This window comes from Neltuma alba, unplaced genomic scaffold (genome assembly GCF_004799145.2).
Source record: "Neltuma alba isolate B1F8T4 unplaced genomic scaffold, ASM479914v2 tig00013139_pilon, whole genome shotgun sequence".
Taxonomy (NCBI): domain Eukaryota; kingdom Viridiplantae; phylum Streptophyta; class Magnoliopsida; order Fabales; family Fabaceae; genus Neltuma; species Neltuma alba.
In genome coordinates this window covers 15,037-42,352 of record NW_021637455.1, presented here as the reverse complement: position 1 = coordinate 42,352, position 27,316 = coordinate 15,037, and the positions used below count along the sequence as shown (strand labels likewise).

The 27,316-nt window shown below is 30.9% G+C and overlaps 2 protein-coding genes across 2 annotated transcripts; both read left to right on the top strand.

The window, feature by feature from the left end:
- Nucleotides 1-7,022: 7,022 nt before the first annotated feature.
- On the top strand, nt 7,023-10,089 carry LOC114734758 (heptahelical transmembrane protein 1). Its single transcript, XM_028922403.1, has 4 exons — nt 7,023-7,472; nt 7,599-7,688; nt 9,040-9,097; nt 9,183-10,089. Exons 1-4 carry the CDS (start codon nt 7,165-7,167, stop codon nt 9,867-9,869), a joined length of 1,143 nt encoding a protein of 380 aa, XP_028778236.1. The 5' UTR covers nt 7,023-7,164; the 3' UTR covers nt 9,870-10,089.
- A 9,078-nt stretch (nt 10,090-19,167) lies between these two features.
- Nucleotides 19,168-23,114, top strand: LOC114734757 (probable glycosyltransferase At5g20260). The gene is made up of 3 exons (XM_028922402.1): nt 19,168-19,307; nt 21,375-21,729; nt 22,446-23,114. Exons 2-3 carry the CDS (start codon nt 21,388-21,390, stop codon nt 23,112-23,114), a joined length of 1,011 nt encoding a protein of 336 aa, XP_028778235.1. The 5' UTR covers nt 19,168-19,307; nt 21,375-21,387.
- The last annotated feature ends 4,202 nt before the right edge of the window (nt 23,115-27,316 follow it).

The window sequence follows — 27,316 nt, the reverse complement described above, 5'->3', positions numbered from 1 at the left end:
GCTGTATATATAAAAGCTAGGAATCGAACCTCAACCGCTTAATTAAATGACAAATATAGCGATATTTTATTTAAATATCCTCATCCGCTATAACATCTGAAAATAAAGACTCCTTGTTAAAGATAAATAAAATTATCAAAAAATTAATGTATTTTTAAAACCTAAATTAATACTCTTAAAATGATAATTAAGGAGTAATTCACATCTTTTTTTTTTTGGCCAAGTAATTAAGGAGTAATTCACACTCAATAGTAAATTTCACAAAGTCTGTATTAGTAAGACAAGACGTCCTTGGACGCAGCATAGAAATGGGGGTTCGTTGATTTTCAAGTTTCTTGAGGGAAGCATATAATTAATGAGAATATAATAGCAATAAAGGCAAGTATTAATGGGGGTCTGTTTGGCAGCCACCGATCACCTAACTCTTAACTAATTACCAGATAACCCACCCTTATCCATATTTGCCACAAGCTGGTGGGAATCTGGATGCCCTTCGGCAAACCAAAAATTCTTCGTCTCCTTCTCTACTCTTTTTATTTGTTTCCCACAAGATACTGACCATTCCCACTAAATTGTTTTAAAACATGGTTTAACTTGCATAACACATTTTTTTTATTTTTTTAAATTAAAAGAGCAGGTACTAACGATATATGTTTATAATGAGGATCGAATCCCAACCTCCCACTTATAGCAAACTTCATACCACTAAATTACAAGGCTATTAACTTATATAACACATTTTTAACAGTGCCACTCTAATCTTTAGTGTGAATCACTTGTAATATATTTTTGCACACAAAAAATGTATTAAATTGACAAAAATTTCCAATTTTTTTCTTATTAAAATTTTTTCTTTCCACATTTACAAATCATTTTCATATTCTTTCTTTCTTTCCAATAAAAATTAAATAATAATAAAATTAAAAAATAAGCATTAAATATATTATAAATAACTTTTATTTAGAATTAAAGCTTTTCTCTATAAATAATTTACATTCAGGGTCTGTTTGGGTGACACCCCAAACCATGGTTTGGGGACCCAAACCATGGTTTGGGGATTTAATCACCCAAACACCCCCTCCAAAAACCAAAACCATGGTTTTGAAAAAAGCAAAATTTTTTTGCTTTTGGAGAAAAAAGGGAGAGTGTGAGGGCCTATATGATATGTATCTTGTTATTTTTTTTATAAACATATTTTTTATAAATATATTTAATCTTATATTTTATAAATATATATACACATTAATTATTTATTAATTATATTATCTTATGTATTATTAATTATGTTGGTAAAAAACATATTATTAACAATTTTATTCCTTCAAATTAAAATATATCATAAAATCTATTTTTTCTGTAATTATCATATTAACTTATGTCTTTTTTTTAGTAATTTGTATATATAAAAAGTGCTTTTGATAACAACTATCCAAACACTCTCACTTCTCAGAATCACTTTTTTACAAAATCTATTCTTCACAGAATCTATTTTCCCCAGAATCTATTCTCCAGAATCACTTTTCCAAACCACGGTTTGGTTTCATCCAAACACATTCTTAGAAGTGGAGGGGTATACTCTTTCTCCCACCCAAACACTTGAGAGATTTTTTTTTATTTTAAATATAAAACGTCCATCCAATTCGATTTCTGATTTTGTAATTTCTAAGTTATTTTTATTAATTGCACATGTTAAGAGAAATTTTCATCAAAAAGATTGTTTTCAATACAAATAATTAAATGGATATTTTAGGATAATTAATACCCATTTTTCATAAATAACAAAATCAATTTTTTAAATTCCTACAAATTAATTATCAAACTCATATAATTAGAACCAACGTGGGTGTGTGTGTGTGTTTAAGCACACTCTTCTTGTTAACATCACATATTTCATCAATTATAACGAGAAGTTCATTATTTAGTTGTGGACAAGAGATTAATTACATAACTTTGTAGTTTGGGGAGTATCTAGCATTTCTTATGCTTTGTACTAATTTGCTTCTGCAGTGAAGGTTTTTTTAATGTCATAACTTATTTGAAAAATAATTTTTAATATAACAATTAATTCTTGACTCGCAATATTTAATTATTTATATTCCAATATTATCGGATTCAAGGTCAATGGAATTTAAAATAACCGACCAACATGGCCTGTTTCTTTTCTTTTTTTTTTTTAATGAAAAGACAATTTCATTCGAACAAAGTAAGCTGAAGGATTAATGGGCATGGTCCGGATGGCTTCAATTAATGTTCCCCTTTATTTTTTTTAAAATTCTTTTGATGAGGTCAATTTTCCTTTATGCTTGTTAATGTTATAGTTGACCTACGTATTTATCTAACAAATAACAATTTTTTTCTTACCTATAAAATTCATGTGAGTTACCTCCATGGACTAAATAAAACTAGAGCATTGGTCCAAAAAAAATAAAATAAAACTAGAGCAAGTTTCACAATAGAAATAAATACTTCTCCGGTTATTAATGTAATAACTATTTAATTAATGTGATTATATTAAGAAATTTAGATAAGTTAATTAGTTATAAGAAATATGACATATTTTTTTTAAATATCATAATTATCTTTTTTGATGTCCTCCCTCACTCTCCTACTTGATTATGGTTAAGACAATATCAATAGAAATAATTTATGAAAAACTGAAAAACATGAGAATTAAGCCTTATATTTAGAACCAAAATCAACTCAATAATTAAGTCTTATATTAAGGATCAAAAGAGTATTTACAAATCATCTATTAATAAAATTCTTATATAGATTTGGTGAGATTTGAATCCCATACCTCTCCTTCCTGGTTGGAGGAGAATAAAAGGAAGGGAGTAGATTTTGATGGATTCAATTTGAAAAATAAATAAATGGAATTATAAAAAAGAAAGATAAAACAATAGGAAAAAATAATTAAAAAATTTTAACTCCAGATCTTTTTTTAAAAAAAAAAGACAATTCATTACAATTTTTTCTCGTTACTATTGCCCTCCGACCAAACAGATCAGAATTGCTTATTGATTAGGGTTGTATTAGTTTTTACTTGCAATTCACAAATATTTCTTACCTATCTTTCTCAATCTTAAGTCATAAGCCACTTTATTATTGTTAATTATGTTATTTGATTATGTGGTCACGTTAGGGGAAAAAGTTGCAAGAAAATGTGTCATATATAGTCATGTTGTATTATTGTATCAGCCATAAATGGCAATTAGGACAGCAACTTTCCTTCCCATCACAAGTTGCCAACTTTTTTTAGAATTTATAATTAAGAAAAAAACCTTTAAAATTTTGAATTATTTAGAATGCACTAATAATTTATTACATGTAATTGGAAGCAAATGTTCTCGCTTTTTTTCGGGTCGTCGTCATCAAGTCTTAGGTTTTTTTGGGTCCTCTTATTTTTCTTAACTAAATACAGACAATATTATGCCAACCTGAGATAAAGTGAGATTCACACTTTTTTGAAATTACGAACATTTATTTAGTGAACCTCGTAAATGTTTCTCTGTAAGTTTTGACCCTGCGGACATGGGACTAAATTCTTTAAATTGCCACCCTGGCAATTTCTGTCTATAGATTAAAAAAAAAAGTCAAATTCTATCAAAGCAAGTTAATGAAAAATCAAACCTAATACGATGTCCGATCCAGCTAGTTAATTAACTTGAGGAGATTAAGAAAACAAATTAAGTTAGTTATTTACAATAAATAGGTATTGTCTTTCCTAAAATATCCTTATTAATCAAGTATATTTCTTAGAACTATCATTATTAAAAGGACTATTTTGAAAAAAAAAAACATAAATATGAAAGACAAAATATATTAGATCAAAATAAAAATCAAACCAGATCTTACATTAAAAATCAAAAGTAATATGTTAAATGTTCTATCAAATGATAGTTATATAGCTAATACCAAGAAATAAAAAACTGGACCAGACACTAAAGCGGTTGAAATAGTAGTTCAAGGGTCAGTTGGTCTGATCGATATCAACTTAGGGTCCAACTGGTCATATTAAAATAATATAATTTAATTGAAAATAACAAGATAGAACAAAATTAATAATTACTAATAACAAAATATAAGGAAATATAATAATAGTTTGATTGTAACAATAACAAAGTATAGCAACATTGAGAATTTTGATCCTTATGATTCATCATTAACTAAAATTAACAATCATTAATACCAAAATCATCATTAAAATTCATTTAAATCTATAAGAGCTGAGAGATTCAGAGCTGAATGAGAAAAAAATAGGACCATTAATAACATAATCATCCAAATCAGTTCATTAGTGGTTCATACTGTTTTTCACCGGTTCACTAGGATTTAACTGGTTCGTTACCGGTTCAACTCTCCACGGGTTTAACATTTAAGCCAAATTGGACTACTGGCTGGTTTTTCGGTTTAACCGGCCAATTAGGCCTGATTTTTTGTTCTCTGGCTAATACACATGATTAACAAGGATATTTCAAAAAAGATAATACCTATTTATTACGAATAACTAACTTAACAAATTTTCTTTATATCCTCAAATTAATTAATTACCTTTTATATTAAGAACTTGAGGTCAAATTTTGGACTTAGGCATGTGCAAGCCGTCTTGTAGTTGAAAACTAATGCCGCAAGAAACTTAGTACTGCCTCTAATATCGTGTATTATTGATTTGGTCTTTAATATAAGAACTGGTTGACTGTTTGAGTAAATTATGATTTGATGGAGCTTTCAATATATACAATTACTACACAAACAAATTTAAAAAAATAGATAAATATAATAAACAAAATAAATTAAAATCTTATACTAAATTACATATCAAGTTAACTCTTATAGATAGAGGTACTACATTCATTTTAGATAATTAATTTTTGTATGGTCTTTGAGTGTAACTTTCACGTTGAAATTTTTGACCTTTGAAGAGCAATTCACCCGTAACTTTCGAGGTGGTACCAGGTGGTTGGAAGAGAAATGGTTCCCGACCATTTTCTAAATCACTTTAAAATATTTAATTAAGACAAGGTAAGCTTGTAATTATGTTCATCGATGATCTATCTATTTCTTTTTGGGCCAACGATTATCTATTTAATACTATTAAGCATCTATCCATAAAATATCAATAACAAAAATTTAAACAAAAATAATTTTAATGGATAAGGTTCGGTTGAATTTATTACTTGATCAATAAATATACGTATTTATTTTAAGTTACTTTTTTTACTCATATTTAAAATTACTAATAAATATTAAACAAATTAGATTTTAGGACGTTGATACTTCGAAAATGACCTACAATAGACATGACAGTGAATGACATAAAAAATTTAATTATATTTGAAATTCACATTAGAATTAGTTTTACCTATGGCTTGTGATAGCATTGCAAATAGGGGTGGAAACAGGCCAGGCGGCCTGTCAGGGGCCTATGGCCTGGCCTGCATTTGGCCTGGCCTGTTTCCCAAAAAAGACAGGCTCAGGCCTGTTTGAAGGCCTGTTTAACTAAACAGGCCAGGCTTAGGCTTTTTAAAAAGCCTGTTAAGCCTGTTAGGCCGGCCTGGGCCTGTTAGGAATTTATAATCATAATATATGAAAAAATTAATTAATGCTATTATTGTTAATGTGCTCTTTTAATTTATTTTTTAATTTTAATATATAGTTAATAGCTTAATCTTTTCTTAGATTTTGAAGTTTAGATGACAAGTGAAGATAAAAATATAATTTAAAATAATAATATCAATAAATAATGTGATTTTTAAATCTTAAAAATATAAAGAAAATAGGAAAGAAAAATTTTGTTCCAAGAATGATAAATTAACTAACTTACGTATTATGTTAATTTAAGTATGATACCCTCTTTATTTATTATAAAATTAGTATTTTTTTCTCTTTATTTATTTGTCTTAATTTTAATTTTTTGTGTGTACTTAAACGTAGTCTTATTCTAAATTTTAACATATAATTACAATTAGTTTTCAATAATATTCTTATAAATTATAATTAAGATTTAAAATAGTACTTATGATACTAAAATTTAAATAAAAGACAAGACTAAAAATTTAATTATTATGTACGTTTTTAAATCTTAGCTTTTTTTAAAAAAAATAATTATTATAATTTGAATTTTTTTAAAAATACAGGCTTTTTAACAGGCTTCAGGCCAGGCCAGGCCAGGCCTTTATACAGGCCAGGCTCAGGCTGAAAAATAAGCCTGTAACAGGCCACAGGCCAGGCTCAGGCTAATAGGCTCCAAAACAGGCCTGGCCTGTTAAGAGCAAAGCCTGGCCTGGCCTGGCCTGTTTCCATCCTTAATTGCAAATACCATCAAAATTCAGAAGACGGATACAAATATCTTCATGTAGCCTCTGTTCTTGTTTGTTTCAGCTCTCAAAAAAGTTTTTTTTTTTATACGCAAGTTGAAACATATTTTTTCATATATCTAATCCTTAAAATTAATTTTAAAAAACAAATCCAAACATCTCCTCAATTGTTTTAATTTTAAAGAATATACGTCATATTCCAAATTTCAAGGTATAATTACTACTTATTTTTAATAATATCCCCGTTGGATAATAAAATATTAAATGAAAGTAAAGATTTAAAAACACTTCCCTTTTTTTTGGTCTATGTGGACAAACCGACAAAGTAGATAGGAACACTGGAAGAGTTTGTATTATTGTATAAATAAAACAGCGCAAGAATTATATGGAAGAATGAAGATGCATGGCTCAAAGTTAAGCTAACAGGAAAGAAGGCAGGGACAGTTGGGAAGATTTTCAATTTAAGTAACCTAAACCCAGCAACAAAAGATCTCAATTTTTTCACTTTGACCAAACATCATACGTATATTTTACTATATTACTAATATTTTATTTTAATTATTATTATTGCATTTATGCCAGTGCTACCATATTCGATGGCTTCTTCTCTGGGGCAAGGCTATAAAATTGCGTACCACACGACACCTAACCAACTCGCCAGAATAGTAGAGCCTACGAGCTTCACCTTTCGTATTCGTATTTGTGAGCCTTCTTTAATGCTCTGCCTCCTCCAGTTGTACCCCTTCCATTACTCCTTCCAAGCTCAAAATAAGCCACGCATTATTCTTCAAACACAATAAGGCAATTCTAGAGAGAGAGAGAGAGAGGGATTATTGGGAGAAAAGACATGAGCTGTGTTGAGGCACGGGCTGTGTTGAAGAGGAAAGGAAGAGAAACAATGGAGGAAACCCATTTGCAGGCTTTGTCTTACACTCCCACCAAGGAACATAGAACGAAGAAGAAGACAGGAAAGGATCAGGAGGAGATCAGAAGGGTCGTTAAAGCAAGACGCTACCCTCTTTTGTCATTCTGGGAGCTGCCGGAGTACATGAAGGACAACGAGTATATTCTCCATTATTACAGAGCAAATTGGCCTCTCAAGCAAGCCCTCCTCAGCGTCTTCCGTTGGCATAACGAAACTCTCAACGTCTGGACGTAAGCTGCTTCTTCATGCTTCGTTGCTTCTTCCATAATTACTCCAATAACTGATCTTCTTGATTGTTTCTTTCTTTATTTTGACTAATATTTTATATTTTCGTTCTTCCTTTATTGTATTTGCAGGCACTTGTTTGGGTTTTTGCTGTTTTTGGGATTGACTCTGGCGAATTTGATGCAGCCTCAAGTGGCGGATCTTTTAGGCCTATTTACCAGGTTTCTTCAATACATTCCTATTTTTTTCCCCCAAACCAATTCTTTTCTTCTATGTGTTTGTGTAAATGACAGGCTCACTGTCAGAGAATCTATGCTCTGTTATGTTTCCTGCGATTGCTGTGTTGGAAGATTTTGAGTCATAAATGATTAGGCCCTGAAATATATAACCTAGAGGAGATTAGCAACTCATTTACGACAACAAGCTTATTTTATCCTCGGAATTTAGTTTTCTGTTACAAAATCTAAAGTACATGACATAAATGAGAGTTAACGTGATCATCAATTGATCATCTGGAATTTTTCATTCAAGTGTCGTTCTTCTTCAAACGACAACATCTGCTGCGATTTCTCGTAACCCCATTAAACTTGATGACAAAAATGACTGAGGGCATTTTTTATTGATATTCCTTCAGTCCTTGATATAAAACCTAATTGTTGAGTTGAATTTGATTCTAAATATAAGGCATGTTTCTTATATTTATTATTTTTTCCTCAATTACTTTTATAAATACTTCCTCAACCATAATCAAGTAGAAGAGGGAGAGAGGATATTAAGAAAGATGATTATGGTGTTTTAGGAAAAACATGTCATATTTCTTATAATTAACTAACTTACCTAACTTCCTTAATCTAATCAAATTAGTTAAATAGGTCTTATATTAAGGATCGGATGAGTAATTTTTTTGGGTCCAAAAACTAAGAATTTAATTGGAACAGAACATATAACAGTCATTGTTTCAGTCCTCAAACAAGTCTCAGAAATGCGTATAAGGATAGGGTTTGCTCAATTGGTAAAATTCTAATGTCCTGTGTGTCTAGAAACTCAGCTGGAGCAATCTATTTCACTCTTCAAATTTTCTTTTGTACCCAAAAGTAAAAAAAATTTATTAAAAAAAAAAAGCCTTAGGAACAGAAATAATTTCTTCGTCAGATCTTAAATTGCAGACAACAACCATGACCTGGGAGCTGTGTTTGGTTGCTCACCTAACTCTCTTGGCAATTTTGGTTAGCTAACTTGATTCACAGCACTCAGCAAACTCTGTCTATCAACCATTCTCTGACTTTCATCAAATCTTCTTCCCTTTTCTCTCTTTGTATTTTAGCGCGTCCTAACACGTGCATCAAATGATGCAATGTGCCATCTAGAATTAATTCATTATTGCCAACTAGCATGGGCTCCATGCATCATACACGAGTACATAAAAAATAAGACATACATTGTAAGAAAAAATCGAAGTTTAAAATAACAAAATGGGAATAAATAGTAAAGTAACAGTGATTTATTTTTTCAATCGGCTTATATATTTGTTGATCGATTGTACTCTAAACTTGCATTATCATCTATCTGAAGGTCACTTTCTTCAAGCGCTGACAAAAATGTTTCCCAGAACTTCAAAGATCTGTTTCTGGTGTGTCAGCTCACAAACTTACTTCTGAAATCTCTATTTTATGTTTTTTTTCCCCCTGAGGAACTGACATGCTATGAACCTGCAGGGAACACCATTACTGATTGATTTAAACCATCAAGCACCTTTGAAACTGGAAGTTCAATCATCAGAGTTGGGACCAGCTAGATGGCCATTCTTTGTTTTCTTAGGTGGTTCTATGTTCTGTCTTCTCTCTAGCAGCACATGCCACCTCTTTTCCTGTCACTCCCATACCTTAAACCTGTTCCTTTTAAGAATAGATTATGTCGGAATCACTGTAATGATCATCACCTCCTTTTTCCCTCAAATCTACTACGTCTTCTTGTGTGATCCTCATTGGCAAATCATCTACCTTGGAGGGATCACAGCCATGGGATTGTTCACCATTATAACATTGCTTTCGCCTGCTCTTACGACCAACAAATACCGAGCTTTTCGAGCCATGCTGTTCTGTTCCATGGGACTTTTTGGCATCATCCCTGCAATTCATGCCACTATTGTGAACTGGGGAAATCCTAGGAGGAATATCACACTTGCATATGAAGCTGCCATGGGCTTATTTTACTTGACAGGGACAATGTTCTATGTTAGCAGAATACCAGAAAGATGGAAGCCCGGTTGGTTTGATCTTGCTGGGCATAGTCATCAGATATTTCATGTTTTTGTTGTGTTTGGTGCTTTGGCACATTATGCGGCTACTCTCAAATTGTTGGATTGGCGCGTCAACTTTGGGTGTGACAGGGTTCATCAGTGATTTATATGATATTTGTGGTAAATAGGAAACATATTATTTAAGTTGGGTAGATTTTCTCGAAAGAGTCAAAAGTCTTTCTGGGGAATCTTTGTGAAAGTAGTAGCATAGTAAAAGGCGATTCTGCCAAGTTATTGAGATGGTACTATTTATTCATTTGATTTGTAGGATTTTCTATAACTGTGAGATAGTGTCATATTAGAAGTTTGAAGATGTTGTTTAATTTCCATTCTTTTCATTTTTTTTTCACTCGAGGTTTGTTTATTATTATCATCTTTTTTTTTTGGGGGGGGTGATTTTCTGGTTAATGTGGTAATCGTCTTTCTTGTAAATTTCCCTTTGACTTCTTCTTCGTTTAGCATTTCTCCAGCAACTTTCCAGATGTTTACCCAAGTCCGACTTTTTCGGTCATATAAACGAATGGAGGATAATTGAGTAACTTGGCAACTTACAGTTAACAATTTAATGAGAGGGACAATTATTGCGTCCAGCATTTTTGTTTTTGATTTACATAATTTCGATAAAAAATATATTATTATTAAACCTTCAGTCATTTTCCATTGTAGTAATAATGAAAACATGTGACGTGCAATAAAAGCAAGAGAAGGGCGAGTTGTTGAACTGTGACCATAGCTGCTACTATTACACAAATATTTCTCTTCATTTCTCTACACGTCAATGCATTATACAGTATAATCACTTTTTTTAAAATTATTATTTGAGTATTATTACGTCTAATTGGTGTAGCTCTTTTAAAATCATTTTTTTGCTTAAATAGCAAAAGTTATTTTCAATTCTAAATATTTATAAATTAAATTTAATTCTAAATATAAAATCTCAATTCATTTTATCTCTCAAATTAATAATTTTTTTAAAAATATCCCTATTAATATAAGAATTATCATAAAAGGGTAGTTTCAATACACATATTTTTATTTATAAATGTATCATAAAAATAATTTCACGTATGAATGAGCTTTGGGAAAAGTTTAGTAAAGGATTACAGTAAAACTTTATTTACTAATCGAATCGATAAAATTCTGATATTTAACAAGTTTGTTAATCACTAACAAGTTAGTATAGTTTGAGAAAATGACAAGTCGTGAGCTTAACTATCATTTTGTGGGGTTACTTTCGTTATTTTGCTTCGAAATTTTTGTTTCCACTTCAGTTTCAAAATTCTCTCATATACTACCTCCGGTCCTTAATATAAGATCTTGTTTAACTTTTATTTTATTCTAAATATAAAATCCTAATCTACTTTCTCTATCATATTTATGTATTTTTTTTAAATAAGTCCTTCTAATAATAATAGTTCTAGCCAATACATTTGATTAGTAAAGATATTTTAGGACAATTTCTATTCATCACGAATAACTAACTTAACTTATTTTTTTAATCTTCTCAAATTAATCAATTAGCTCTTATAATTAAGACCGAAAGTAGTATTTTCAGAATTCTTTAGACCTAATTGGTAAATAATGATTTACTACGGTCCTTTATTGAAATTGTCCCATGAATTATATAAAGAATGGGCTTAATTTCATTCCCACGTGTTTTGTTTGGGTTTTTAAAGGCTTTTTCGATTTGGATTGCGAAACGTCCAGCTCATCGTGGATCATACCCGTACGCTTTTCAGAACTCCTTCCCTAAATTCCCATCACCCCAATCTCTCCTCCTTGTCTCCTTAAAATTTGGCAGTTTTGTGAAATAATAACTCTGATTCTTTAAGAAAAACAATTTTATTAAAACAGCAAAATTAGAAACGAGGTTTACTAGCAAATGATCTTATAATTAGTAGTGTGAAAATTTTATTATAAATAAAAAGATTACGAGTCTGATTTTGCTTGTAATCTTATTACTTGCCACTTCAACTCAAAAAAAGAAGAGGTATATTGGTGCAAAATAAATAAGGGAGAATGAAAAAAAAACATGAAAATTGCATAATCTCAAATAAATACTTCCTACAAAAATATGTTATTATTTTCAAGTCAAGTGTAGTCAAAACATGTTAATTTCTATTATTTTCCCAATAAATAATTTTAGGCTTTTATCTTAATTAAAATGCCAATTCGATGTCTATCTGATACTGTGACGAGTGTTTTTGTCCCTCAAAATAAATCCTGTGGATTTTTGAAGGGCCTCTATTTTTAATTGGCCAATGACAAGTATATATATGATTTTAATCAGATAATTATTTCCTAACTGAATCATCAGATAATGTGGGCGGATGATTATTCTGAGCATATATAAAAGAAAGGATTGGGAACAAATTCAGGAAATCGCAAAATTATAGCTATATTGGCTAACTGATTGAAATCCACTGAAGCAAAAACAAAAACAAAAAAACAAAAAAACAAAAAGAAACATTACATTGAAGGCACAAAAAATGGGGGAAACAAAGGAGCATGAAGATATATAAAAAGCATATATTACCTCCGGTCTTATTTATAAAACTTTATTTGTAGACTATAAATAAAGTCTTATAATTAGAACCAGAGAAATATTCTATATTTGCTGAGATATTTGTATTTGCTTTCATATGTGAAGCCATCTGAACTATGATTTTGGTAAAAGCGTGTAGTTTCCTGAACAAATTAATGTGATGATGCTTAATTAACCGTATATCTAATTTTCACGAAAAAAATTTATATAATTTATATATACATAGCAAACGTGAGTTGTGAGTTCTAACTCTTTATAAATATATATATATATATAAAATAATCGTGTGAGTTATCACAAAAATAAATTAGTGTTTGAAATAACACACCGCCATTATGGTATACTTATGATACAAGTATTGTGGTTTTACTACTTTTCATGGAGCCTCTTTTGGTTTTATTTATTTATTTTGCCATCTCTTCTGTTTTTATCACTCCATATTCTTTTGCCTTTTTTTTTTTAACCTCAATTCTTTTGCAATTTAATACTGTTCATTGAATCTTACTCTTCTGGTTCTATTTATAAAGCACTTCTAACCAAGATTGTCAAATTCGCGAGTTTAAACAAACTCGTGAGAATGATATAAGCTCGTATCGTAAACTCAAATCGTGAACTCATAAAAGCTTACTTTTATTGATAAACTCGTATTAAAAGTATATAATCAAATAATTAGTATATAAAAATGAGAACAATTTCATTTAAATATATTTTAAATTTAAATAATTGAAATTATATCCATCAATGTTCATAATTTATCACATTTAACAAAGAAATTTCTATAAAATTCATATCTAAAGTCACTAAACATAATCAAATCTAATAATTTAGTACGAGTTTAAGAGTAAGTTGACACGATTTTGTAAGCTTAAGACGTAAAAATGATAAACTCGGTAAATGAACTCGTAAGTTTAACTAAGTTTACAGTTATCACGAGTTTAAGAGTAAATCGACACGATTTTGTTAGCTGAAAACGTAAAAACATTAAACTCAGAGAGTCAAGTCGCGAGTTTGATAACAATTCTTTCAACATGTTTCATACAGACTAAGAAAAACCTTAAACTATATTACTCATGTCCAAAACGATTTAAAAATACTGAGTTATAAAATAAAAAAAAAAAAAAAAGAAGTAAGTAATACTCCTCCAGTCCTTAATATAAGTATAAGACTCATTTAACTAATTTGATTAGATTAAGGAATTAGTTAATTATAAGAAAAGTGACACATTTTTCCTAAAACACCATAACTATTTTTCTTAATACCCCCTCTTCCTCTTCTACTTGATTATGATTGAGGGAGTATCTATAGGGATAATTTAGAGAAAATTGATAAATATGAAAAAATGGGTCTTATATTTAAGACTAAAATCAACTCAAAAATTGGGTCTTATATTAAGAATCGGAAGAGTATAAATTAAGATATGCAGTGACTAGATGACTGAAGCGTAGTAATAACATATTTTAAAATACATTATCAACCAAGCCGAAAATGAAAAACTGTGGTATAGAGCATCCGCAGGGGGACAACTGGCTGGAAGGACCATAGTTTAAGTTGTAACCATACGTCGTAGCAACTGTTTTTTTTCTTTGGGCGTGAGTGGTCAAATTTATTGAGGAATCATAATCAATATACATATATGCACACTCTATATTACGACATTTTAATGCCCTTTTGTTTTAGGAGTCGTGCCTTTATTATGACAAGGTTGAATTGTGGCGGGTAAAACCGAGTTGAATAGTGTGGGTCAAACCACAATTTGAAGCCCTTATGTCATTCTGCACCACTAAACATATGTTTTTTTTTTTGGCCAGCACACTAATTATATATAATTGATTCATAGTTATTTCATAGCATCAATTTTCAGAATGCTGATCATTATACTTAATTAAATATAAGAAATTAAAGTCAGACGCAACCACTTTAGAATTCTCTATAAAAACCTGTAACTAAAGAATTAAATTTAATTAATTATTTTCAAAAGTTATGATTAATCGATTGTTTAAGGTTCCAGATCATAGAAACACCCTATAAGGACGAGAAATGCCTAAGGGAAATGAGATGGGGAAAACTTATAACGCATCAATATCTCAAAACTCTAATAATAAAAACATTATTTTCTTTTTTTCATATTTTTATTTTCTCAAAATTCATTTTGTATATAGAAAATTCAGCCAGGAATTAGGTTCGGGTAAGTCTTGGAAGGAAAGGGAAGGCATGGAGGCATTTGAGAAAATTCTCCGAAAAAGTAAACATTTTTATTCCGTACGCAACGGCAAGAGGAAAAAACATGTATGCGGTCGCAGGTAGGGGTGTTCAAGGTCGGCTCGTTCTGGTCTCGGTCTTATTGGGACGGGACGGATCCGTCCCGAAATTTTTCAGGACGGGACAAAAAAGGGACCGGGACACGGGACGGGGTCGTCCAATCCCGGTCCCGTCCCGGTTCTTTTTTTTTAAATTTTTTATCCTATTTATATAATATCATTTTTTTCATATTTTTTTAAGATTTGAGACTATTGTATGGAACTATAGATATATTTATTTAGAGTTTTTATATTTGTTAATGATTTGAGATTATTGATTATTAGAATTTTTAGCAAGTTTTTATTGTGTTAAAAGCTTTTGTTTAGAGTTTTTAATGATTATTATATGTAATATTTTGAGCTTTTGTTTAAGAGTGCCCAAACAAATAAAAAAATAAAAAGATTTTTTTTATAAGGTTTAAGCTCCAAAAAATATAATTAAAAAATTCAGATTTTATTAAAAAAAATTTAAAAAAATGTTCGGGACGTCCCGGTCCTGTCCCGACCGGGACCAGGACAACCCCAGGACGGGCCGGGACACGGGACAGAAAATCTGTCCGTTACTGTTCATCGGGACGGAACCGGGACGGGCCTGCCGGTCTCGATCCGTCCCGTGAACAGTCCTAGTCGCAGGTTGGTGAAATATTCTTATACGTCTTCTTTCGTTTAATTTTTCCATAAGCGTAAAGTCAATTTCTTATTAGGCCCCCAGATGCCACGCCAATTCATTTTCTTTTAATTTTCGTCTTTATTCTTATACTTTTCCAAAAGTCTTCCTTCATATTTCTCACCTCACTGTGTAATTATGTTAGTAATCTTTTGGGGAAAAAAATAGTATAATACTTATATATATATATATATATTTGAAAAACAGACCATGTGACTGCCAACATTAAAAATCTAACAAGATGTGACGTTAACTCACAGCGAACAACTTGGGTAATGGCTTCACGAGGGATCCGAATCGCTCAATTGGAAATATGTGTGTGTGGTGGAGAGCCAAAGCTTGGCGCATTAGATTAGTTACTTTGAATAAAAATAAAAAATGAAAAAGTAAATAATGGAATTAATAAAAGTGGCCAGGTCCGATTTAATACAGAGGCAACTGTTGCATAAGGTTTCTCCAAACAAGTTCTGGCAAAACACGAATATAAACTGTCTTATCTTGGAAGCGGAAATACTTCTTAGAAGATTTGAACACGCCATCTTTGATCTCTAGATTACATGTAGAGATTTAACATGGTTGTTAATTTTGAAAATAGTACGTAATAGCACAAAGTAAAATAATAGTACCGTCCTAGATAACTGATTTAAAAAAATTAGTTAAATTAATTATTTATAATTTAGAAATTCTTACAATAAAAAAAAATATTTTTAAAAAATTAAAATGGTATGATTATGACCAAATCCAATCCCCTAATTTACTTTTATATTAAAGACAAAAGTTAGTACGGAAAAATAGAGCGGAGAAGTGAGGTGAAAAAGACGATAGATGAGAGGCTGGTGGTGGTGATGTGGCACTCGAAAATAATGAGGGAGTTGAAACACGGGTCAACGTGTGGGGCCGGGACAGCGTGCACGCGGGGGCGACATGTGGGGCCTACTTGAATGCCCCAAGAAGCCTCAGCCTCCCTTGCCTCTTCAGAGTCGGAGCCCTGAAAAGTGAAAATGACTCCTTCCCTCAGTTTGAATTTCCTCACCTCAATCCCATTCTCACGGCTCCATCATTTCCGGCACTCTCCATTCTCTGAGATTTTTTTTCCAACTAGAATTAATAACATGACAAATTTTCTTATATAGTAGTTAGACAATTCATTTATACATATTAAAAAGTAATTAATAATTTAATTATTTATAATAAATAATTTTTAAAAAATATCCTTTCTAATTATGTGTTTGGTAATCACATCCGAATAAAAACATCTTTATTATACATAATCAATAAAATACTTTTAAAAAAATATAAATACTCCTCTGGTCCTAATTATAAGACCCAATTGACTTATTTGAGGAGATTAAGGAAGTAAGTTAAGTTGGTTATTTATAATAAATAAGTGTTGTCATTCCTAAAATATCCTTGCTAATTAAGTATATTGGCTAAAACTATCATTATTAGAAGAATTATCTTGGAAAAAAATGCATAAATATAAGAGACAAATGGATTGGGTCTTATAATTAGGACCAAATAAAAAGTCAAATTGGGTCTTATAATAAGGACCGGAGGAGTATATAATTAATAAAAATAATTTTAAAAAATATAAATTTGGAAAATAAAATGAATCAGATTTGTATATTTAAAATCATTTGTCTGCTTTTTATATATACTTAGGACTGGAGACAATAATTTTTAACATCTTGATTAACTCATTATAGCTAAAAAATTAATATTGAGAAAAGATTATATATAAAAAGTAAGTGAAGCATAATTAAATAATTTAGTTTGGGAGATGAAATTGGCTATATGGTTTCTTGGTTATAACACCCTCACTTATTCACACCACTGCTCAATTTCGTCGTTCCTCAATGAGTTTTTTTTTGGGGGGGGGGGTGGTCGTCACTCCTCAACTCATTACTCTTTCCTTTCCTTTTCCTCCGGTTAATTACCATAATTATCATTCAGGCCAAAAAATTACCATAATTAACCTATCACCAATAATTCGGTCCAGTAAATACGTGTTTAATTTCAGTAAAATACCATTAAACCATGGTTGCAATCTGGGGGCATATTATAGAGACATATATATATATATATGTATGTATTACATCAAGGCTGCTTATTTATTATGTCAGGGGTTAAAATTTGTTGGACTAAACATCATACTAGTGCTTCTTTGTATATAACACCTATAATAATGCAACTCATTAGGAATTCATATGGAAAGAGTAAAAGCTGAGTGTTTGGTGCGTTATTATTTATTAGAATATGAGCTTGATTCCAGCAGATCAGATGATAACGAGGCAAAGTTTCGCAACACCGGAAATGGAAATCCTAAAGCTTCATTGGACCAGATCATGCGTCTTTCTAGATTTGTGCTCCTCCGGTCCTTAATATAGAACTTAATTGTTGAGTTGGTTTTTATCCTAGATATAAGACTCATTTATCATATTTATCAATTTTCTTTAAATTACTCTCTTATGGATATTCTCTCAACCATAATCAAGTAACAGAGGAAGAAGGAGATTAAAAAAGATAATTATAATATTTTAGGAAAAACATGTTAGATTTCTTATAATTAACTAACTTACTTAACTTCCTTAATCATCTAAAGACCGGAGGAGTATTAATTAATTGCGCTTATGGGACATCCATAATAAGCAGTCTGCGTCTATAATGGTGTATATGCATGCTTGATGCTAACCCAAACAAAAAGGCAACATCTCAATTTTCTTCACAAAAAAAAAAAAAGCATTAGGGTATTATATAGTGATATATATATATATATATATATTTCAAAAACTGATCTACACACACTCATAAGATTTTTTTGTCCAATAGGAGCTGATGTTTGATTGCTTGTTTGAATAAAATCAAAATAAATCAACTCTTTATTAAAATATAGCAACTTTTTAACTTTACCCCTATTTAAAATATACACCTGTAAAAAAAAAACCATTTACACTATAATAAATAAAGGACAATATGGTACATTCATGGTAAAAATTTAGTAAAGTGACTTATAAATAGGATAAAAAAGATTCTTTCTCTGCCCTATAAATAGAATTAGAAAAGTGTAACACAGGAAACAGCTTTACTTATAAGAATTAAACAACATTAATTAGAGAATATATGAAATTAATATAAGTTGACTATCATCAATTATTACCGTGTGTGGGAAAATCTGATTCTTGAGATCTTAAAAAATTAATTCTGATAATTGCTCTTCCCTTTAATATAATATAATGCCTCCCCCAGACTCCACCACCTTCCGGAAACCATCCAATATAAATTCAATGCTCGTACCAATCAACACATTATTACCTTCCTTATTTTCTCCAAATCATTACACGACATGGGAGTGTGTATACACTCACACGTATATATATACACATGCGTATATAGAGAGAGAGAGAGGAGAGAGAGACAAAAGACAATGACCCTCATGTCGTGTCTCTCTTCCCCATTCCCCTACATATAGCTAGCTAAGCTCTGAGGCTTCTGATATAACTTCCATGGCGGAAACCTGGAGCAGTATCACAAGTTCACGGCTTGTCTTCGTTCTAACCTTGTTCCTCCTCTTTCTCTTCGTCTTCCTCTATTCCAACCACCGAAACGACGCCGTTTCTCTCCTCATTCCCGCACAACTCCATCATCGTCATCATCTCCACAGCACTTCTTATCCAGCCACTGCTTCTCCCATCAAAGTATAAATGCCTGCCTTCTTTCTTGCTCTCTCTCTCTCCCCCTTATCTAATCTAATTAATTCTGGTTTTTACGAAATAATTACTCTATGTTTTGGTTAATTTCTGAGCTGATATTATATATATATATATATATATATATATATATATATATGACACAGAAGGAGAAGAAGAGGATAAAGAGGGAAGAGATCAGTGGATTGTTGAAGGTAGAAGAAGAGTTGGCAGAAGCAAGAAGGGCTATTCGGAGAGCCATACGAGAGAGGAACTTCACTTCACATCAACATGAGACCTTCGTCCCCAGAGGGAATATTTACAGAAATGCTTACGCCTTTCATCAGTAAGTTTTTAATTTCATCATTACTACTAATGTTAATCTAAATTTTCATATCAATAATAATACACAAAAAAAATCATCATTTTAAATGTTATATGTTCATCTGCATAATAATCTACATGAGCAGGGATCGAAAATAATAATTTGCATAAAACTGCGCTGTTAATGAGTTCCTATTCACTACGAAGCCGTAAAATATTCGGTTCAAATGAATGTAATCGTGTGTGATTTACATCTTATTATGGAATATATATATATATATATAATGTTAAATTAAATATAAGGATTACAGGATTTAATTTTCCTGCAAGTCATGGCTCTCTGATCAACATTATTTGTGATTTATGGCTCGAATTTAATCTCATGAAAAATTATTTGATTTGGGGTTGACCTTGGAGGATAAACAAGATGATGTGTTTGTGCTTTGTGCGAACAGTAGTTCATTTCATTTCTTTTCTTTTTCAACTTTTCTTGATACAATGTACTGTACATGTACTTAATTCCTTCGGTTACCTCTGAACAATTTATTTACTTTTAAATTCAAATTAATTAATGCTAATCTGATCTTAAATATAAGACTCATTTTCTAGTACAATTTGTACCATAAAATGAGTTTTATATTTAAAACCGAAGGAATATTATTAATTATGATGGCTCTTTGATTTGAAGATAAACATGTACATTGTTTTTTTTTTTGGGGGGGGGGACCAGACAGATAAATAGACTGTTTAACTTGACATATTCTCCTTATTTGCAATATATATTTCATTTAATTTGTGGATTGAAAATATTTTTTCCTTCCATAAGCGTAGAAGTAGAGAAATCAAATATGGCAGGCTGGAATGAATCAAAACATGGAAACTATATTTTATTAAGTTGGCAAAAAAAAAAAAGGAAACTATATTTTAATAATTTGCAATCATGAAAATAGATATACATGGTATATTTGAAAAAAATTAAAAAAGGAAAACGAGGGGTATGTATAAAAATTAAATTGAACCTCATGTATGATTATATGTATTTATATGTCCCTCTGTTTAAAATGTAAATGTACTCCTTCGGTCCTTAATATAGAACCTAATTATTGAGTTAGTTTTAGTCTTAAATATAAGACCTATTTTTCATATTTATCAATTTTTTCTAAATTATCCTTATGGATACCCCCTCAACCATAATCAAGTAGAAGAGAAAGATGAGGTATTAAGAAACATGATTATGGTATTTTAGGAAAAACATGTCATATTTCTTATAATTAACTAACTTACCTAACTTTCTTAATTTAATTAAATTAGTTAAATGGGTCTTATATTAAGGACCGGAAAAATATATTTTATGATTGTTGATCATTAAATTTATATGCTTTTTGGCAGAAAATTAAATTTATATACTTACACAGTGATTTCATTTCTGTTTTCTCTTTCTTTTCTTTTACCCCCCAGTTGATGGAATAATTTTTTTTTTTTTGGAAAGTTTCAAAATTACGGACGAGGTTTTAAGGTGGTTTAAAATGATGGATTTGAAATCAATCTTTTTTATATTTAGATCTAATTCATGCACCAATATTTCTCCAATCAAAGAGAATATACAATTTCTAAATTTGAAGGCATTCCATACATAGAGGAATATAATAAATTAAATTTAATTGATTATGAGAAAGAAATGAAATTATATTTGTCAAATCGGAGATTTCGAAACCGTCTCTAATCATTAGACGCAAAAAAAAAAAAAGGACCATGATCACCAGTACGATGCATTCTATGGAAATTAATTTAGAAACAGTAAATAAAATCAACACGTGGCACTTATTTTGTTCCTTCCACATCAAACTAAAACCGTTCTCCAAGTCACTAATTGTATTTAATTTTTAATTTTATAATATGAAGCATTCATGAATATCAGTTAATTTGGACTCAATTGCTGCTGGGTTCCAAGCGGGTTAAAAATTTACTTGAATTTATCATGAAAAAATCCAATTAAAATTGAAGCAAAAATGCAAGAAACAATATAATAAATAACGTAAAATTAATTTTTTTTTTTCATGGTGGACTCTAACACGATAAAATTGTCCAGGAGTCACATAGAGATGATGAAGAGATTCAAAGTGTGGACATACAAAGAAGGCGAGCCACCTTTGGTCCATTCTGGGCCCATGAGCTCCATATATGGGATAGAGGGGCACTTCATGGATGAGATAGAGAGCAGGACAAGCCCATTTTTGGCCCAAGGGCCCAATGAGGCCCATGTGTTTATGCTTCCCGTAAGCGTGGCCTACATCGTTCATTTCTTATACAGACCTCTGGTCTCCTATGCTCGGGACCCGCTCATGAGGATTGTCACTGATTACACCCACCTCGTTGCCCGTAAATACCCCTACTGGAACAGAACCCTCGGCGCTGACCATTTCATTGTCTCTTGCCATGATTGGGTTAGTCCTTTCTTTCATTCATCCATCCCTTTCCTTTTCTATTTGGGATTACAAGGGGCGGACTCAACATTTCAACCCGTGACCTAGTGCCCACTCAAGGCACATACAGCGCTATTAGGTCAAAAGGCTTTTGGGTCAGGATGGTAATACACGCAACTCGCGATCTAACCTGTAGCTGGTTGCGAGTTTACAATGTGAGTTGAAAAAAACTATTCTTCCGATCCTTAATATAAAACCTATTTAACTAATTTGATTAGATTAAGAAAGTTAAATGAGTTAAGTAATCATAAGAAATATGACATATTTTTCCTAAAACACCATAATCATCTTTCTTAATACCCTTCCTCCTTCTTTTACTTAATTATGCTTAAGAGAGTATCAATATGAGTAATTTAAAAAAAACTGATAAATATAAGAAATATGTCTTATGTTTAGGATCAAAATCAACTCACCAGTTAGGTCTCATATTAAGGATTGAATGAGTATTTTATTACCAGCTTTACTTTTATATTTTGCTTTCTATCATTCATTCCATCCAAACCCTCAGTCTTCTTATTATCATTTTTGAATTAGCAATAATTAAGATTATTGTTTAGAATAAATCCCAAGACGGCACTAAATGTAAAATGTAGAACAAGCATACTAATATTTAATATTTAAGAATAGAATCAAGTGTTTACTTTAAATATATGTATTTGATTGGAAGAATAATGCAGGCTCCAGACATTTCAAAAGAGAAATTAGGTAAAGAACTATACAAGAACCTCATACGAGTACTTTGCAATGCCAACATTTCAGAAGGTTTCAGACCAAATAAAGATGTTTCACTGCCAGAAATCAACATCCAAGGCTCCATTCTCAACTCACCAACCCCAACCCACCACCTCCGCAATCGCTCTATCCTTGCCTTCTTTGCTGGCGGCGCTCATGGTAGCATCAGAGAAACCCTACTCCGCCATTGGAAGGACAAAGATGACCAAGTGCAAGTCCATGAGTACCTCCCTAAGGGCATTGACTACTATGCCCTAATGGGTCGAGCCAAGTTTTGCTTGTGCCCTAGTGGTTATGAAGTGGCTAGCCCTAGGCTTGTGGAAGCCATTAATGCAGGTTGTGTGCCCGTGATTGTTTCAGATTATTATGAGTTGCCATTTAGTGATGTTCTTGACTGGAGCAAGTTTTCGATACATATTCCATCAGAAAAGATACCGGAGATTAAGAGGATATTACAAGGGGTGTCAGAGAAGAGGTATTTGACGTTACTGAAAAGGGTGGTCAAAGTACAAAGACATTTTCAAGTAAATCGGCCAGCAAAGCCATTTGATGTGTTTCATATGATTCTTCACTCTATTTGGCTTCGAAGGCTCAATATCAGGTTAACAAGTTGATTCATAATGTATATTGAGATGATCTTCACTTTGTTTTGTGGTCGTGTTCAACAAAATATTGTCATATCGATTGAATTTTGTCATCTATTTTGGATTACAATGTTGTTTTTTTCGAAATATATATGGATCTCAATAGTTTTAAGGTGACTTGATTGATTTGATCAAAGGAATCAACCACGTAAAAGCTGTTCAAAATGAGAAAGGAAAAAAAGAAGAAGATTCTCGTAAGGAAAAAACATTAACGACAGTTTCATATCGTCAGCAAATTTAATCAAGAGGACATTATCATTACTCTTAGAAAAAGACATTATGTAAGCTAGTGACCCATTTTAATTTATACTCTTGATTTCGCTAAATTTTCTTCCTGATAACGAGGGGAAAGTGACAGATTAGGACTATGAAAGAAGAATGCAAACAGCAAAATGTAGAATAATTGAAGACTTTGATCAGATGCATTAAAAAAAGATGGCTTGACCATATAACACAGGAATCCACCAACAATGACGAGATTCATTATTGATCAATATATGCTGTTCAAGCTAAAAATGAAATTACACTGACTAGACCTGTCTCCGACTAGTGGTCCCCAATAGCTGCCAGACTTGAACCCCTAAAGTCTTCCAAGAATTGTGGGTCCGTTTCGTTTGAGAAGCGTCCTCTCACAATGAGTGATGTATGCACTGTAACGTGGGAGTCTTGTTGATTTCCTCTGATCTTCTGAGCGCTTGTTGGTATTTTTGGGGATTGAAACAGACACCGAGCAGCATACTGGCAGATACTAACAAAGCGAGATTATTTGCAGAGAAACATTTTTTTATAAGCACACACTATCTTCTTGTTGTAAACAACAATGTTTGAGACACTATCAGATATTCAATATCAACACTTAATAGAAATTCAAAATATTGATTATTCGTTAAGTTACAAGGAACTACATTTTTTTTATGTACTGGACCCAATTCTCATTAATTGTGGGGAAACATTCATGTTATTAAGCCATACTCTTATGGCACTATTTATAATTTATTTTCAATATGTTTTACATAAAAAAATTTAATTTTATTAACTCTTCGTTAAAATTTAATAAGTTTTCAACTTTATTCATATTTAATATACATTATACTGTTTAAGAACAAAGTTAACACAATAATAAATGAATGATAAAATTGTATATGTATATGAAATTTTTTTTCTCTTTACCTTATATTTTTCTCTATCCTATAAATAGGATTAGAGGAATAAATTTATTATCAGCAATACTCACTACTACCTCCGATCCTAAATATAAGAGTTATTAGACTAATTTGAATAGATTAAAAAAATAAGTTAAGTTAGTTATCTGTAATAAATAATTTTTATTTTTTTCAATATCCTTACTAATTAATTGTATTGGTTAGAATTACCATGATTAAAAAGACTTTCTTTGAAAAAAATAGATAAATATAATAGACAAAATATATTGATGTCTTGTATTTAAGATTAAAATAAAAATTAAACAAAATCTTATATTAAAAACTAAAAATAGTACTACCTCCGATCCTAATTAAAAGAGCTAGTTGACTAATTTGAAGAGATTAAAGAAGTAAGTTGAGTTAGTTATTTGTCCTAAATAGGTGTTGTCTTTTCTAAAATATCCTTACTAATCAAATGTATTGGCTAGAATTACTATTGTTAGAAGGATTATTTTAAAAAATATATATATAAGTAAATATGAGAGATAAAATAAATTAAGATCTTATATTTAGAGTCAAAATAAAAATTAAACAAAATTTTATATTAAAAACAGGAGGTAGTACTAATAAAGTTGAACATGCGGGGGCTTAAAACACAACCCACGTTTCAGGGTGGGAGGCTCTGTGGATCCAAGAGGATCATGTTTTTCAGTTGGGGCTATGGAAATGCGTGTGGGGAGAAATAGTGAAAGAGACAAGATTTAAAAACGGGGAGTGGGTGGGAGTGACGACGCAGGAAATCCGGTGGGGAATGTGTAGAGCCGAAATGGAGTTCCATCTGCAACTGTGCCATTGTGTACTACAACATTCACACTGCTCATTTGTTTGTCTTTTAGTGCTTTCTGGGCTTCGTGCGTGTCTTACCCTTGTTTTCCTTGAATCATGAAAAATATTTGTACCAAAGGGGGAAAAAAAAGAAGGTAAAAACCCAACCACTCCCTCCATTTTTTTATTATAAAATATAAATAATTGAATTGAAAAATTAATTAAAAATGACAAATATGTAGAAAATATATAATAAGAAACTGAGGGAGTATTTTGTTGATGCATATAGAGCCATGGCTTAAAACGGTGCCGAAGACAAACAAATAAATAAGATTATGTGTAGATGGCAGTAAAAAAAAAAAAAAAAACCTCCACATTTTGTTGGTGGTTCATTAAAAATCGTAATATCCACATTTTCTGAAAACGTTTTAGGCTTCGAAGATTGTGCCGAGGAGCATGGAGAGAAAATGGGAAAAATTACTACGTACATTCTAATAAATAAATGACAAGTCACACAATAATTCCATGCTAGGAATTTATAATAATTTTCTCAATTATTATTAATATATCAATAATGTGGGGGTCGTTTTTTGGATTCATTGTTACGGTCTCCCGTGTTATCATCGATTGGTGCTTCTCGTGGTGCGGCATAGCTTTCTCATTTGTCTTGTAATTATAGCACACTTGCATCGTTTTCTGGTTCACAAAAATATTCTTGCAAAACAGACAAAGAAATGAAAAAGAAAATGTCGGCGACAAAACCTTCTCTTGTGGGTTAAAATCATGGTTTCATACGAGAAAATTGGAGGAGATGGAAAGAAAATTTTTAACAAACTCAGTTTAAAAAATTAGAAAAATAGGATTATAAAATTTTGATGAAGAGAAAATATAAGATAAAATAGTAATAAAAAATAATTAAAATATTTTATAAGAAAAAATGATTAAAATCTTTTAACCCTATTTCTTTAATTTTTTAAATCAAACTCATTAAAAAAAATTTTATTCCCTTCCTTCCCCTCTATTTCCCTCATACCAAACTCATCCTAAGTGTATCTTTTTCATACTTGAAAATATCTCTATAATTTTGACTAAGATATAACTCTTTTTTTTTATAATTTTAATTTGATTGAAATTTAATTCTGACTTTAATTTAATGTAACTCAATTTTTATAATTGTGGTCATTTAACGTATTAGTTTTTAAGCTTTTTTTTTCCCACCAACGATTAATTCTTAAGCTTTAAAGCATTAATTTTAGTCATTTAATAATTTTCTGGAATTTTTTTGATGCCTAGCTCCTATAAAATCAAACTTCTGAGACTTCAATGTCATTCCCCAAATAAGTTCAAATTAACATTTTGGACTTGGCAATAATGCAATATAGATATTTAAGCCCACACACACCAAGCCCTGGTCCACCCAATGAGGTTTTATACAGTGACGACAAGGATAAATTTGTCATCCACATTTTGTAAATTCTTTTATTGTACTAATTTCCTGTGGACTATAGTTCAATGAAAAATGCGATGGCCCAAAAAAAAAGTGTAAAATGCATATTTGTTGGGAAAAACATATAAAAATGGTCAATTAAAAAACAACACACCATATGTATCTGTACACCTCTTTATATTCCTCCGATCTTAAATATAAGATCCTTATAAGAGTATAAGGATCTTATATTTAGGATCGAAGGAGTATATATGAAATAAAACTAGCTAAAGATAAAGATATTAGAAGGCAAAACATTAAATTATGAATTGACCGGGTCTTCTCAGAAACTTCCTAAATCTTTAAAAAAGAAAGAAAGAGACATGTTATATATAAATATATTTATATATATAATATGAAATAATGAATGGCGAGGATTGTGCAAATATTCCATTCCAACAAGAAATTATTTTTGATTTGCTGTACTATAAGGCCATAAAGAAGAATTAATAACATGCATCTTAATTTTCCATGCTATCTAAATAAAATAATTAATGTAATTAACCACTCTTCCAGGTATAACCTTCTCATTCGTTCTAATGATTGCGTGTTCAGATATAGGAAAATTAGTCATCCTCCATGAGGATCAATTATCCTGTCTATAATTTCGTAGTTTTATTTTATTGCCAGCTTTTTAAAAGGAGCTAGTGTTATTAAAAAAGAAAAAAAAAAAAGCCTGCTCAGTGAACAAAACGATGTGATTGGATGTTCAGAATCAT